Source organism: Acinonyx jubatus, chromosome C1 (assembly GCF_027475565.1).
Source record: "Acinonyx jubatus isolate Ajub_Pintada_27869175 chromosome C1, VMU_Ajub_asm_v1.0, whole genome shotgun sequence".
Lineage (NCBI taxonomy): Eukaryota > Metazoa > Chordata > Mammalia > Carnivora > Felidae > Acinonyx > Acinonyx jubatus.
In genome coordinates, this window is record NC_069381.1 from 151,812,807 (window position 1) to 151,828,999 (window position 16,193).

At 37.2% G+C, this 16,193-nt stretch overlaps 1 protein-coding gene across 6 annotated transcripts in view; it reads right to left on the reverse strand.

Annotated features, from left to right (window-relative positions):
* LOC106982877 (sodium channel protein type 3 subunit alpha) overlaps positions 1–16,193 on the reverse strand; it is a 113,992-nt gene that overhangs the window by 80,638 nt on the left and 17,161 nt on the right. For 4 of the 6 annotated variants that reach the window (XM_053215196.1, XM_027055592.2, XM_027055591.2 and 1 more), the window contains exons 2-3: positions 13,397–13,591; positions 2,324–2,637 (exon numbers count right to left, since the gene is read on the reverse strand). In XM_053215196.1, the coding sequence (XP_053071171.1) occupies positions 2,324–2,587 (264 nt within the window). In that variant the 5' untranslated portion in view covers positions 2,588–2,637; positions 13,397–13,591. The remainder of the gene's footprint in view (positions 1–2,323; positions 2,638–13,396; positions 13,592–16,193) is intronic. The other 2 variants (XM_027055589.2, XM_027055590.2) reach the window with 2 other exon arrangements.

Genomic DNA, 16,193 nt, shown 5'->3' on the forward strand with positions numbered 1-16,193 from the left:
CTAGATACTTCATAAAGAAAAGCAGTGCACCCACAGTAAAGAGTAAATAGATGTCTCCTGAGATGGGTCATGGCCACCATGAATAAATCAAGGTCCAAATCTGGTTCTCAGACAGGGAGGCAGTAAGAACTGACTTTGTTAGCACACAGAGAACAATTCTGTTTCTTGGCAGCAGACTCACATTAACCAAGCTTAAGAGCATGACATACAAAATCAGAATGCAAATCTATTTATTTACAACAAGATTTATTTCTGTCACGTGGACTGAAATAATTGTAATGGCATAACCAGCATACTCTTTCCTTTCAAGCAGATCTATGGGAAGGCAAATTCTAGTAAGAAGGTTCTTTGCTGAGTCAACTTAAGTCAAGTTAATCAAATGCAGAATGTTTAATGCCTCCTCTGTTCAGTAGCCCAGTGTAGCCCCTCTGCAATGAAATGGACTTGATTTCAGGAGGAAAATGCTTTCAGATCTGTCTCCCTTGAAAAATGCCAGTGTTTGTCTCTGTTTTTTTCCCCTATCCTTTAATCTTGCCAATTTCCTTCCTTAAGAACACTTCCTTTCTTTAAGTAGCAAATACTTTTAACCATGTCAGAGTAAGCATTCCCCTGTCTCTTGAAGATATCTTTTCAAATATATACTTTGAATCAGTAATTTTAAGGATAATTTTATTATAGTTTCTTGGGGGATGCCTCACTTATCATTGTGTGTAATAATACAGTAACTAAATTTCAAATTTTTCTTTAGTGCTTCTGTAGTAAAGTTCTGGAATAAATTACTTTTAAAAATATATGAAGCTATATGGAATGCCACCTTTCATGAGACTAATTTCAAAGGAAAGAGAAGGGCCATGCTTAGCTATTTAAATTTGTTTGATGGTTTATAGAAAACATTTTAAAACTTGCTACTCAAAGTGTGGCCCATGCATTAGCAGCAAGAATCTCACTCGAGGACTTATTAGAGATGTAGATCTCTAGCCTCCTCTCAGACCTGTGGAGTCAGAATCTATATCTTAACAGGATCCTCAGATAATGTGTATAAACATGCAAGTTTGAGAAACCCTTCTTTAGAGCAATAGGGCTAGCTCCACGATTGGATGGTTAACTGCCAGGCTCTTTAACATCACTGGTCTTCTCTGTTTAAATTGTGTACTGCTTAGAGAATGCAATTTCCTTAGCCATTCCTTTTAAAAGGACTGGCTCTAATTAATAAAGGTGTTTAATACCTTTTTTAATCCACAAACCATCAATTCATGGTGATATCTATTTATCTTTATTTTCTACACATACCTGTTTTTATGCTTATGAATGTGAAATATAAATTGTGGTTATAAAATGCCAAAATACCCAATTACATCATGCGGAATCTATAATCTATTAAAAAATATTTACTATAAACTCTGCAAAGCTGGTTATCTTCAAAAACTAGTCAATTCTGACAGAATTTTGTGGTTATTATAGCTTTAGGAAGGCATAGTCATAACTTGATTTAAATCATATGTAGATAGAGAAAACTTGAGTATTTTGTTTTTGTCTTCTGTTTTTGACATTTTTTTCACGGACTGATGTTTTAACAATAAGTAATTATGACTGTGCTTGTCAATGTATTGTCTTCCTATAGGAGGATGCTAAATAAAAATATTACCCTCTGGGGGTGCTTGTGTGGCTCAGTCGGTTAAGCGTCCAGCTTCAGCTCAGGTCATGGTCTCACCATTTATGAGTTCAAGCCCCGCATCGGGCTCTGCTCTGACAGCTCAGAGCCTGGAGCCTGCTTCAGATTCTGTGCCTCATTCTCTCTCTGCGCCCCACCCCCCATGTGCTCTGTCTCTCTCTGTCACTCAAAAATAAATACCTGTAAAAAAATTTTTAAAAATACCCTCTTGAGTACAAATCTATTGTGAGGAAACCTCAAGCTAATTAAAAACTAAAAAATAAGAAGTACGTATGCCCACAACTCTTCTTTGGCATGGCTGTTCTTCTGTTCTCTACCATGTGCTTAAGTATGTCAGTAATAACAGATATTTTGCTTTGTTGGCGTCAGTTTTAATTCTGACTATCTCAGTTACTGTGAAATTGTAGAAATCGTTCGCCTCTCATATCTCTTCACTGTGGCCAAATCTTGACTTCATTTCTTGTAAATATTTCTGCTTATACTGTGCCTAAAAGTAAGTGGAAATAAAAAGTATAAAATCTCTAAAGGTAGAAAACTTCTGATGCAGTGTGTGTATGAGCCAGGAAAAAGTATATTAAAGTTAAGTGTTTAATTGAAGACTTAACTTTGGAAATATCACTTAACTTTAAAATCAATAAAATCAACACTCACCTTCTTACTGATATAGTACGGGTCCAGGTCCTCCAGAGGCTCTGACACCATCTCTGGAGGGATGTCTCCATAAATAAACGGAAGGTTCTTTCCAGCTTCCAAGTCACTGTTTGGCTTTGGTTTGTTCTCGTCATCATTGTCTTGTTCTCTCTTGGGCTTTTGGGCTTTCTCTTCTGCAGCACGTTTTTCGATAGCAGCAAGAGATTCTCTAGTAAAAAGGCGGAAGCTTTCAGGCCCCGGGGGTACCAGCAGTGCCTGTGCCATCTTTTCATCCTGCACATTTAATTACGTTTAGCTTCTTGCATAAGAATTGCCTGCAAAAAAAAAAAATGCATGAGAGGAAAGCCAGTGAATGAGACAGATTGAGAAAATCAACCAAGATGTCATTTAATGTTTCTTCCAGTAACTTTTTTTGCTAGTATATTAATAAATAAACATTATTTTTGGTGAAAAGCTCTTTTCTTCTTCAATACACATGTTGCTTTTTTCTGCATGTTGTTTCAGCATAGACATTTTACAGTGTCCCTTTGAGGATTCTTCTAGTAGCTTTTTAAAAGTATAAACATTAATAGTGCTTTTAGTGCTGCACTACAAATTTTAACCTGGAAGCATCATTATCCAATCTAAGTTTCAATAAGCCAAGTATATAGGTCTGTCAAAGTCGAGTCAGAGACTTTTGAGCCAAAATATAGTATACATTTGGTGAAGAGAATAATGTCATTGATGCTTGTCAGTAAAACTACTTAAGGACCCATCATTTCTTTCCCTGCTCCTTTTATCACATCATACTGAATCCAAATAAAGAAATATGGTAGTATATGCCTGACTTACAAAATCTCAGGATAGGAAAAGAAGTTTTGCCTAATCCAACCACTGTTCTGGTTATCAGCATCATTATCATTGACCATGGGTTCTCCAAAGTTTGACCATCAGCAGCGACAGAGAAATCAAAACTTCTCTCTCAACTTTCACCTTGGGTCCTTCTGAAGCATCTTCTGAGGCAGGGCAGAATATATTTCATTTTCTAGTCTGCTGTTATTCAATTATTCCAAGACACTTTTCATATTCTTTCTGAATCTTCCATTTGATGTAGTACTTGGAAGCATGGACTATGGAGCTAGACTCTCTCTGTTCTTAACCCTGGCTCTGCCATTTATGAGCCACATGACTTTGCAAAATGTAAGCCCTCAGTTCTTCAGTCTCCACGTATAAAATGGGGAAGCTATGAGAAATGACCTCCCACATTACGGTAACGAGTAAATAAATTAATTTACATTAAGTGTCTAGACTGTTCTGGAATTAGTCAGCGCTGTGTTGGTGTCAACCATCATAATCTAATTATCTTTCATTCCTTGTAGCTGTGTCCTCTGTTGTGGTTTCAAGCATCCTCACACTTCCAGGCATTTCCCTTAAGTGAGGTCCTGATTTGGTGGAACCACAACTGACCACAGAGCTCCAAGAGTGGACCAGGAAGTACAGGGCCATATTCACATGCCATGCAACTGGCTAGGATTAGAAAGGAGAAGAAAGCAGACATGTGGAGTGACCCTGATCAATTTTCCAGGGAAGGTAAAAAAAAAATCTGCTAGAAGTGTGACAGAACAGTCAAAAATACTAGAAATCAGCTACATACATTTTGAAACATAAGTTAATAGCTATTTTATTTTGCATCATGTCAAAAATCACATTTAAAAAACCTAGAAAATAGAAACAATAAACAAATTTCAATGAGCACATCAGTCATCTTGTAAAACAATCTACAACCATGGCATTGGGGTAATCATCAGAGTCGTCTGACATTTTTTCTAGCTCAACCACCTACCCCATTTCTGCCCCTGCATTTACTCTAGTCTCCATAGTCGTTTATCCCTAAATGGCCTTCTAATTCTTAGCTGTTTGTGGCATGTATATACTGAGCTTACAGACAATAAGAAACTCTAGATCTTATAGTAACATAAGAAAAATGATATAGATTAAAAATGACTATAGATTATTACATATGGTTTTTTGGGGTTTATATCTGAATTCCTAGTGCCCTGGTCTGTTCTAATGAGTTAAGTATTTTGATAGCTTTTTCTTTTCTTTTTTTTAATGTTTATTTATTTTTGAGAGAGAGAGAGGGAGAGGGAGACACAGAACCCGAAGGAGGCTCCAGGCTCTGAGCTATTAACACAGAGCACAACGCAAGGCTTGAACCCACAGACCGTGAGATCCTGGCCTGAGCCAAAGTCGGACACTCAGGCACCCCCATAGCTGTGTCCTTTCATTTAACTAGTATTTATAATATGACATTGTTATATTTTCTGCTACTATGAAGGTATATTCTAAGTAAGTTAAAAAAAATATCAGATGTCAAAAGCTGTGCCATTTTCCCTACTAATTCTGAAAAAGAATTTCTGGTTTGTGGTGGGACTGGGCTTTTTTGTTTTGTTTTGTTTGCCATTGAGTAGCATATGAATTAGAAATTTTGAGAATAGTTATTCTATTTTAGTCAAAAATTAATCACCTGTTTATTTTGTGCCTTCTAACTTCACGACACATGGCACAAAGTAGAATTAAAGTCTTTTGCCGTTTTATGTTCATTTTGACCTACACATGGCCAGTCCAGTGCTAAGCTGTTATAGAATAATCACCTTAATACTTTTGAATGTGGAAGGAGTTTGTGCATTAACTGCAAGCCTTAAATACCCAGAGATGTGTAATCCATCTATCTCTCATCACCTTTCATGAACTAAATGGATAAGATTTTTACCAAGTGCTAAATGAAAATGAAACAGCATGACAAAGATATCTTAAGACATTTCTATGAAGCATGGCTGCTTTCTTAGGGAAGAAGAAAGTTTACTATTGTATTTGAGAGTTTAGTTAAACTAATTTTCGTTTCTTTATTAACAATGGAATGAGGGGCGCCTGGGTGGCTCAGTCGGTTGAGCCACTGACTTCGGCTCAGGTCATGATCTTGCGGTTTCTGAGTTTGAGCCCTGCATCGGGCTCTGTGCTGACAGCTCAGAACCTGGAGCCTGTTTCAGATTCTGTGTGTCCCTCTCTCTCTGCTCCTTCCCCGCTCGTGCTCTGTCTCTCTCTGTCTCTCTCAAAAATAAACATTAAAAAAAATTAAAAACAAAACAAAACAATGGAATGAAAAGCATGCAGCAGTCAGAATCCTGAGTTCTGGGTCTGTACTGAGCCTAACCATTTGTTTATGACATTTAACTTTCCTCAAGCTCACTGTCATTGAAACACTTTACCATATATGTGGCAACACTTTGCCACAAAGAAATAACCACTTATACTCATTTAATTGAAATTTCCTGGTTCCTAGGTTTTAAAATGAAATTAGGTTAAAAATATCTAATGTGGAGGGGCGCCTGGGTGGCTCAGTTGGTTGAGCTTCTGACTTCAGCTCAGGTCATGATCTGACTGTCCGTGAGTTCGAGCCCGCATAGGACTTTTTGCTGACAGCTTGGAGCCTGGAGCCTGTTTCAGATTTTGTGCCTCCCTCTCTCTTTGACCTTCCCCCTTTCATGCTCTGTCTCTCTCTGTCTCAAAATTAAGTAAACATTAAAATTTTTTAAATATCTAATGTGGAAATATTTCAATAATCTGTACAGATTACTTTGATTTCTCTGAGATGATGTGGAACAGGGTACCATCACAAAATCGTAAACACATATTTAAACAAATCATTCTTTACCTTCCTGTTGGCAAGGACTAGCACAACGAATGTGAGTCTTGGCCAAAAGAAAGTAACAAAGTCTCTTTGAAACTGCCACACTATTGTTTCTAAATCCTAGGAACATAGATCAGTTCCAGACTCAAGGCTTTTCCTTGAGTAGGGTTTGCCCAATATTTGGATAGGTTGAGACATTAAAAATCATAGCGAGGGGAGATTCCTTCTCATGGCTTCTCCTGCAGCTTTGCTGTTTAGAAACCTCTCATAGTTCTAAAGCAGTTCGATTTTAAGTTTTTTTCCTCTTCCCTCTTGTTCTTTGTGAGCCAATTATATAGACCTCTTACATAATTTCACATTTCCATTAGAGCAGACTTTTAAAAATTAACTCCTACTGATGCCTTGGTGTGGGATATATATTATTAATGGATATATGTGCATTATAATTTATTAAAATATATCAAATTTAATATGCCAAATTTTCTCTAGAACTGTCCTTGCAAGGACAAAAAAGATTAAAAAAAAAAAAAGATCTGAGGAGATGATCTCTTGACTAAAAACCAAAGTGTGTGTGAGTAAACCAAATGCATCTCTGTTAATCAATAAAAATACTATAGTTTCCAAAATCCTATTCTAGGGATGGACCACAGAATTTATAGCCTGGAAGGATTAGGATCATTTATGCAAGAAATATTTATTGAGAGACTACTATGTGTCAACACTATGTTTGGACTAGGCACCCATTGTTCTTACTCTTAAGAAGCTGACAGTCCAGGGAGCCTGGGTGGCTCAGTCGGTTGAGCATCTGACTTCAGCTCAGATCATGATCTCGCCTTGGTGAGTTCAAGCCCTGCATTGGGCTCTGTGCTGACAGCTCAGAACCTGGAGCCTGCTTCAGATTATGTGTCTCCCTCTCTCTCTGCCCTTCCCCCACTCATGCTCTGTTTCTCTGTCTCAAAAATAAATAAACATAAAAAAAAGCTGACAGTCCAGTGTGAGAGATGTTCACACAAATAATTATAATACCATTGTACATATATGACTGGTTATTGTCTGAGCTCCATAAATGGGAGCAATTTATTCTGCCTAGGCAAGGGTGAGGAGGTTTATGGTTCAGAGAAGTTTTCCTGAGAAAGTTTTATAGACTAATTGTGATTTGACCAACTGGCATGGTGGTGGTAGTTGGAGGAAAGTTGGTAGGAAGACAAATCAGTAGAGATAGTATGTGCATGGGCCCAGAAATAAGAAAAAGCAGGGAGAGCTTTGGAAGAACTAAGAAGTTCATTACTAAGAAGAAGTTCATTACTAAGAACTAAGAAGTTCATAGAGACCAACCTGCTCAAAAGAAAGTGGTTAGAGCAAGGCTGAAACGCTGGCAGGATATAAATCACAAAAGGTCTTGTACAGCATGCTGGGGTAAACCATGGATGGGGAGTGATGGGATTGATTTGAAGATTAGAAAGATAGTGGCAGGATAAAGGACAGACAGGTGGGGGTGATCCTAGAACAATGGTTTTCAAACATTTTGATTTCAGGATCCTTTTTTTTTAGGTTTATTTATTTATTTTGAGAGAGAGACAGAGCACAAGTGGGGAGGAAAAGAGAGAGAGAGAGAAAGAGAAAGAGAGAGAATCCCAAGGAGGCTGAACACTGTCAAGTTTACAGCCCGATGAGGGGCTCAAACTCACAAACCAAGAGATAATAACCTGAGCCAAAATCAAGAGTCAGAGGCTTAACCAACTGAGTCATGCAGGCGCTCCCTTTTAGACTCCTAAAATTATTGATGACATCGGGGAACCTGGGTGGCTCAGTCGGCTGAGCATCCGACGTCAGCTCAGGTCATGATCTTGGGGTTGATGAGTTTGAGCCCCGCGTTGGGCTCTATGCTGATAGCTCGGAGCCTGGAGCCTATTTCGGATTCTGTGTCTCCCTCTCTCCCTGCCCCTCCCCCACTAGCATTCTGTCTCTTTCTCTCTGAAAAATAAATAAACATTAAAAAAAATTACTGATGATATCAAAGAGCTTTTGTTTATGGGGGCTTATCTATTCATATTTATCATATTAAAAATTAAGGTTTAAAAACTTTTATTAACTTAATAATGACAAGCCCTTGTGTGTTTACATACAAAACACATTTTTAATAAAAATAACTATGCTATCCCAGATGAAAAAAAATGGTGTGAGAAAAAGGAATTTATTTTTTTATTTTATTAAAAAAAATTTTTTTAATGTCTATTTTTATTTTTGAGAGAGAGAGAGAGAGAGATTCAGAGAAAGAAGGAGATACAGAATCTGAAGCAGGCTCCAGGCTCTGAGCTGTCAGCACAGAGTCCAACATGGGGCTTGAACCCACGAACCATGAAATCATGACCTGAGCTGAAGTCGGACACTTAACCGACTGAGCCACCAAGGTGCCCCAGGAATTTATTTTAAATTTGGGCAAATCTCTTTACTGTCTGGAATACAACCAGATTCTCCTATCTGCTTCTAGTTTCAGTCTGCTGAGATATGTTGTTTTGATTGAAGTAGATGAAGAAAATCCTCATAATAAATATATATGTAGCTGGAAAAATGAGTTTTTTAATTGTTTTTTTCAGGCTGTTTTGAATATTCTTTGATACACACCAAAACTCTACAAATAATAATTGCTTGAATTAGTTTCAATGTGAAATCTGAAACTGTATCAGGAATTATTTACTGATCTTGCCTTTTGGATGGATTCTGTACCATGTGTGGATCATTTGGAAAATATTGGCACACTGGTAGGCAGATTTCCCAAAATTTGGCAAATTTCATTAAATAACGTTCAAAAGTCACGTTCGTTAATGTCACCATTGATCTCATGAGAAAAGTCATAATGTATTGGGAGGCTGTCTAGTTCGCAGTGGCAGGTAAAAGTTTTCCACAATTCCAATTTCCACTTGAAAGCTCCAGTTTTAACACTGACAACAAATGCTGTCATTTGCTTTTCCTGAAGTGACAGCCTTTTCCTTTGTTCATTTTTTAGAAAATATCTGCTAAATATCCGAGTCTGAATAACCATAGTTTGTCACTTCTTCTTTCAAGTGAAAATGGTGTTCCATGAAAAAAAGAAAAAGTGGTTTATTCAGCTTCTGATTCACACAGGCACACAAATGCTTTTCCTTGAGACAACCATGGCACTTCAATATGCAGCAGAAATGCTCTATGTATTTTTTCCAGTTTCATCATACAGAATACTAAAAACACATGTCCCTTAGGTCAAGATTTAATAAAATTAATAATATTTCCTGCTTCATCAAAGTTGTTCTTATGTGAACTGGTACTTTCTGCTTACTGAAAGTGTGTGGGAGTGAAAATGTCAAAACTTGTCCTACAGTTTGATGCTGCTGCCTTGCTTCCTGCTAAGACATTAGCACTTTCACTCCGTGACTTTTGCGCTATCAGTGAAAAAGGCAAAGGTCATCTCGGTATTACTGTTCGGAAAATAGTTGGACCTCACTGCCCCCCCTGAAAGGGACTGGGGAACCCCCAGTTGTCTGCAAACCACCCTTTGAGAACTGCCCTAGAAGGAAACAGTTGGGCACCAGGAATCTAAAGAAGAGGTCAAGAGAATATGACTACAGCTGTACTATTTAAGGGTCTACAGTCAGAACTGTATTCAAGCCCTGGCTCTGCGACTTTCTAGCAGTTTGACCTTGGGCAATTTGTTTTATCCTTTATAATCTTCAGTTTCCCTGTCTGCATAATAAAGATAATGATAGCAATAATAGCACATATTTCATAGAGTTAATGCGACATTAAATGAGAAAAAGCCCCTAGAGGGTGAACACCATGCTTGGAAGATAGTAGACCATCAAAAAGCTAAAGAGAAAACAAACCATGGCCTGGCCAGAGGACTGTATTTAATGCAAAATTAGGAGAGAGGAAATCAATGAGATTTTATGATGTTTTGATATGAGGATTGAAGAAGTGTTATGAGGTTAAGCTCAATCCCAGATTGGTTTAAACCACAAGTTGTCATTAACCCAACAGAAAAGCGGAAAGGGTTTGTAGGGCATGATAATAAATTCTGTTTGGGATTTATTTAGGTTGAGATGCCTGTTAGACAGCTGGATATGTAATTAAAATATGGGTCTGAGAATCAGGAAAGCCGTCTGGGCTGAGAAAATGTTGATTAAGGAATCACTGGTTGAAACTGAAGATAAGAATATGCATTACACTGTCTAGGAAAAAATCAGAAGATCAAAAGTAGGACTCTTGTGACTACCAGTTTTTAAGGAAAGGAAAATTAGACAGTGAAGTCAGAACAGTTACATAGATGCCAAAAGAAGAATTTTGAAGATGCTAATTAAAAGGCGTATATTGGATTTGACAATTAGTCAACTAGTTCATTTAAAATGAATGAACAACAGGCACAGAGAAGCTAAGTAACCTTCACTGAAACGTCTACTGACAACACAAATTGTTGTTCTGAGGCAAAACATTTTCCACACATTCTATTCTTGACTGACTTTTCCTATTACAGTTGACATTTTTATCTTGAATCTTACTATTGTGTGATTTGATTTTAAAGATCTAAGCTATATGTAAATAACTGCATAAAAATACATTTATGTAGTTCGATTCAGTTTTCCAGGCTCACATATCTGTATGCTGTGATACTAACATAAGCTTCTGAAACTCTGTGAAACCAAAAAATATGAATACAAAGCTACTATTTGTTAATGAATCAGAATCTGAGGAAAAGGGCATAGTAAACAGTTGGGATATGCTGTGGCATTACTGAGGCAAAGACAAAAGTATTTTTTCTCCATTACTCATATAGCCTGGGAGTTCTTACCTTGACTAATTTCCAGAATAGCAGTTGGAAAATTGCATTGGTCTATAACCTGTTAATATCAATAGTTTCTCTTTCCCTTTGTAGGGATTTTTATGATTATGTTACAGACCAAAATCAATTAGTTCTGGTCTGTTCCCATGGAGACAAAATTATGTCAGAGGCTGTAAATTTGCCATCTTCAAGGATGGAAAGCTCTATCATACAACTTGAAAGATTAGAGGGGAAAAAATCCACAGTGTATTTTATGTCCTTGATGATGAGACAGCAAATTGTTGGGGAAAGATTGTGTCCACTGCTGAGGAAAAGATGCTGTGTTTTCTTGTTATCAGTGAGAAACTATTATAGAAGGGCATAATCTAAAAGACAAAATGGAGCTGACTACCCATCCTTTGAATAAAGTTATTAACATTTTCTAAAGGGCTTTTCACTTTGGGATAGTGATTATCTGGTATTTACTGTATTTTCAAGCCACGTATGTGACAAAGAGAATAATGATTTTTTAAAGGCATATACAGAGCATTTGGCACATTATAATAATAACCACTGGGCATTCTCCAAGGCAGAATTAAATGTTATTTTCTGTATTTCAGAAGATCTTTGAAATAACATCTGGTTGGTATGCTTACCTAACTAGGTGGCTTTGAGAATTAAACAATAATAGACAAAACTCTGTTAAACTGTTACTATGTCTCAGGTACTCTGTCATATAATTTATATACATTAACTCACTTAATCTTATGAGGTTTAATCGTTTAATTTTATTTAACCTTGTTATTCCCATTTTAGAGATCAAAAAACCTAGGTGCAAGTAGGTTGGATAATCTGTCCAAGCTGTAAAAGTGGTGAGTCAAGAAGACAGGTTTTGAATCAATATAGTTCAGGAAAGAGCCTGGGCCCCAAAATGGGATTTTTAGTTCACGTGTTCTGAAATTGAATTAGGATAAGTCTGCTACCTTACTGGGAGGTTACTACGTATATAGCCCCATGTTAGTAATGAAGTGGTGCAATCTAAGAAATAGAGCAATATAGTCCTCACCTTTGTTTTTAATGTAGAAGATAAACAGGAATGAATTAATAACAAGCATAAAACTCACATCTAATGGATACGTACTGACATATTTTAAACACCTTGGAGTTGTTTGAAGATAAATTAAAGGCCTAGGCTAGCTTCTTGTATATCATTACCTCTTGCTCTCATTGTGATGTCAAGGAATGATGCAGTACTCTTGTCTGAATTAAACCTATTGAGAAAGTAACTCTACAGCAAGGATATCACTATTATATGGCCAAATATAGATGAAATTTAGACTTTTTCTACCACTGTTCCCTTCCTGTTAGCTAAACTCATGATTGTCCACACATAATTGCTATTTATTGATTTGCTAACTGTTTTAATAAGAGGATCTATTTCTGTCTTTACCTGGACTCAATGGCATACCTCTGAAAAAAAAATAGCTGCGTATGAAAGTGTGAGCTCGTCTCTGTCATCAGAACAATTTTTATCCTGGAATAGTTTCTAGGAGTTGATGTTCCCAGTGACTTTGTCTTTATCAGACAGCTATAAGCACAGAGAGACAACTGCTAACTAGTAACAATTAATAACATTGTAATAGACAAATTGTTGGCTTTATTAGCTCCTGAATTTTTGTACTATATGTTTGCAAACTGGAGAAGATTGTGTGTCCAACTCCCCAGCATCCATTCCACTCCACACACAGTCTCTAAGCCCCTTGCCAATCAATGGTTCAGGAATAGGCCTCAGGAATAGGTGAGGGGAAGCCTGCCAAAGGAGTGTCTATAAAAGGTTTGTTCACTCCTAAGAAGGAGACCAAGGAAGAGACAGAATTCTCTGTCCTCTGGACCTTATTGCATCAGGGTATGATACGTGGCACTACTTCAGTCAACTTAAAACCAGAAGGGATGTCATTCTGAGGGCAAAGCTGGAACACTGAGGGTGGCAGATCACAGAGACAGATCTCCCCCTGGGCTCTTGACGGATCGCTCAGCTCTTGGACCCAAACAACCTCTGCACTGCCTGTTATATTCAATAAACATCCTCCTTGACTAAGACGGTTTTAGACAGTTTTTCTAGCTAGTTGCAGCAGATACGCCAAACAAGTAAATATTCCTTGGTCGGTTCAAAAACTTGGCCAGTTCAGAAGCCAGCTTTCAACCAAATACTAACCATATATTTATTTGGATGTCCTTTACCCCATGCAAACAGTTAAGCTATGGATACAATCACCAAATAAATATAATAAAATTCAAGTAAATACAATCCTGGGTAATTTACTAAACACACAGGATGGATGTTTCTTTTAAAAGAAAAATAACTAAAAAGCTGGGTTAGTCTCTCTTTCTTACATCAATAGCCTTTGGCATCATTTTACTCCCTGAGGTCATCTCTGCCACATCTCTAAGTGTTTGCCTCTTTGGAGACACATATTAGCAAGGAAGGAGATAATCACTCTTTTGCCTTCTTCTTTTTTTTCCCCCCGTCATGCAGCTGCCCTTGTTAGCTAATAGAGATTTTCGTTTACCTTCCACAAACACAAATTTATACCACTGGTAGTTTAGGTACCTTAGATAGTTACAGCACCTTTCTCTGGAAAAGCTTCAGGCCACTTCTGGAAATTATCTCATTTGTTCTTATACTATCCCTAGAAGAAATTCTGTGTTTTTATTCCTGTAAGCGACTCTGCCACAAATCCTTGACAGATATCTCATCCCTGATGAACACTGATGTGGCTTGGTGTCAGCTTTCTTGCTCCATAATCTGTGTAGAAAGGGAAACAGGTGAAGTTAGTCCAGCATCTTTGGTATTTGGAGTGAAATGGGTGGTGTGGGTCTGGGTCTGGGTGCCCTGGTGTGCTCAAGGAAAGATGGGGCCGGGAACCACTGCCAGGATCCTGGGGTGGGGGTGGGGCCCTTCTTTCTTTGGCAGCCTTGATTTAATTACTCTTTCTGAAGGCATGCCAGAGCTCCAGAGCATCTTTCTGTTCTTCACCTCCTACTTCCTTCCCTCCTCTCCCTCTTTTCTTCCTCTTTGTTTCTTTTCTTCAAATACCAGAAAGACCAAAGAAGTAGACCAATGGAACGTGTGATCTGCATTGGTGTTATGGGTCATCATTCTAGTTCCTTTTTAGCTCCTTTTCCTCTCCACCTAAAATCCCATTTGACTGGCTAAGATAAGACGAATAAACCTTATTCAGTGGCTTCTAAGGTAAATTTTAGACAAGAAGAGATGAAAAACTAGCATGTTAAACCAAGGCATAATATTAACCTAAGAATAACAATCTGATGTCATATTTCATCAGCCATAACCTTTAGCAATAACTTAGCCCAGTTAAACCAATAATTATTTCAAAGGGCATTATATGTAACTTTTAAATCAGCAATTGATATTTGAAACAATGTTTACATCAATTCGCTCATAAGCCAAACTGGTAATGGATTCTCACCAATAGATCTCCTTTTATAATTTACTATGACAAACAAACAAACAAAACCATTAAATCTCACTTTTTAATTTTATACATAGACTTTTAAAATATAACATATATCCTACACCCTTGTTAAAATTTGTCTGTGGCCTTCAGTGACTTAGTCACTTCAGCAAAGTATACAGGTACCTGTATGATCTTCCTTTCAGACCTGTATGATCTCACTTACCTTTCATTTGGTGGTAACACGGATCTTGCTAACTATGTAATGTTGAACATGCTACCTAACCCATTCAGTTTTTAGTTTCCCATGAGATAATGAGGTTTACAGTGCCTAGTGAAACAGGGCTGTTGTTAGAACTAAATGAGATATATTATTTCATACACAAACACACACACACACACCTATAAGTCACTCATACAATAGCGGGCATAAAGTAGGAAAATCTGAAAGTTTTAGTGGTATTAGAAGTAGCAATAATTATAATAGTAGTTTTATTGTTATTATGCTACTAACAATACCCATCAGATACACCATGCACCAGAGCTTGAAATATTAATTTGTAAAATAAATGTATAGCCCTTCAGTAAATGTTTCCTCTACTTTACAGCCACAAGCCTAATAAACACTACTTCCCTTCCCCAGGACATAAGTAACTGTGTTTAAATAGCTTAATCTATCTACATCCTGACATAAAATGAGCATATGTTAAAAAACCAAAATGTCAATTTAGGTATATTTCTAAAATATTTGTCAACTTTACTTTGGGAACATGGAGGGGGATTAGGTACAGAGGGTGAATATCCAAGAGAAACTAAGGACTTAAGGAGGAGCAAGAGAGTAGTTTGAGAAAGCATCCCAAAAGGTTCTGATTTGCTTGGTTTCTCTCTCCTCTTCCTATTCTTGTAAAAAAAATCACTGCTTCGTGGATCAGAGAAAATATATTCTATGGCCTGGGCTCCAAATGGGAAAAATTTGCCAGTCCCAAATAAACATGCCAATCCCAACTATACAAATAATTCCAAATCCCCAGTCATAGTGATTTCGGTATATGGCTTCATGCTCCAATTTAGACCTCATACTTCAAGTTACACTGTGCCTTAATAAGAGTTCTGTCTCAGCCATCTTTAAAAGCAGACCATGGCTTACAGATTAACTAAAATATAAAACTGGTGTAATTGAATTCTTTAGAGAATGGGGATTCCTTAAAGTAGCTCTGAACTAAAGCAAGCATAAGAATCATTTGGCTACTTGTAAAAGACACAGATTTCTGGGTTCTATCTCCGGAAATTCTGAAAAAGTTGATTTGGGGCATGGCCCAGGAATCTGCATTTTAAACAAGCTTCCTAAATGAATTTGGTGCAGGTGGCACAGAGATTACAGTTTGAGAAGGCTGCTCTGAAGGAAATGAATAAAAGTTACTAGAAATAGGCAATTGATACTTTAAACAATCAAGGCTGGAATTTAGATCTAATGTTCCCAATAAGTAAGAAAAAGCAGAAGCACACTGGATTACATGGCTTTATTTTGTTTTAGGAAGAAATAAAAATTCCTAAAAGCTGTGTATAAAAAGGCAAACTTTCTCCAAGAACTAAATAGAGAAAAGAAACTTTGCTTAGGACATAACAGAAGGGACACTAGGTAACATGCTTAACAGATGTCCTAAATTTAATTGCCCAAAAGACCCATACAAGGTTAAATCAAATAAGACTTCTACTGATGGCTAAAATTAGTTGAACTCAGTGAATTCCATTTAAAAGGTGATGAAATAGGATGGTTCAGAAACTTTACTTTCAGATTATCTAGTATACAACTATTGGGCCTGGAGATCCCCCCAAATTTTGAACTTATGTTAACAGAATTTCAGCATTTTGGAAATTAAGGGGAGGTTCTCTATGCCACAAATGAGGAAGTGATAGCTCAAAGAGCATGTT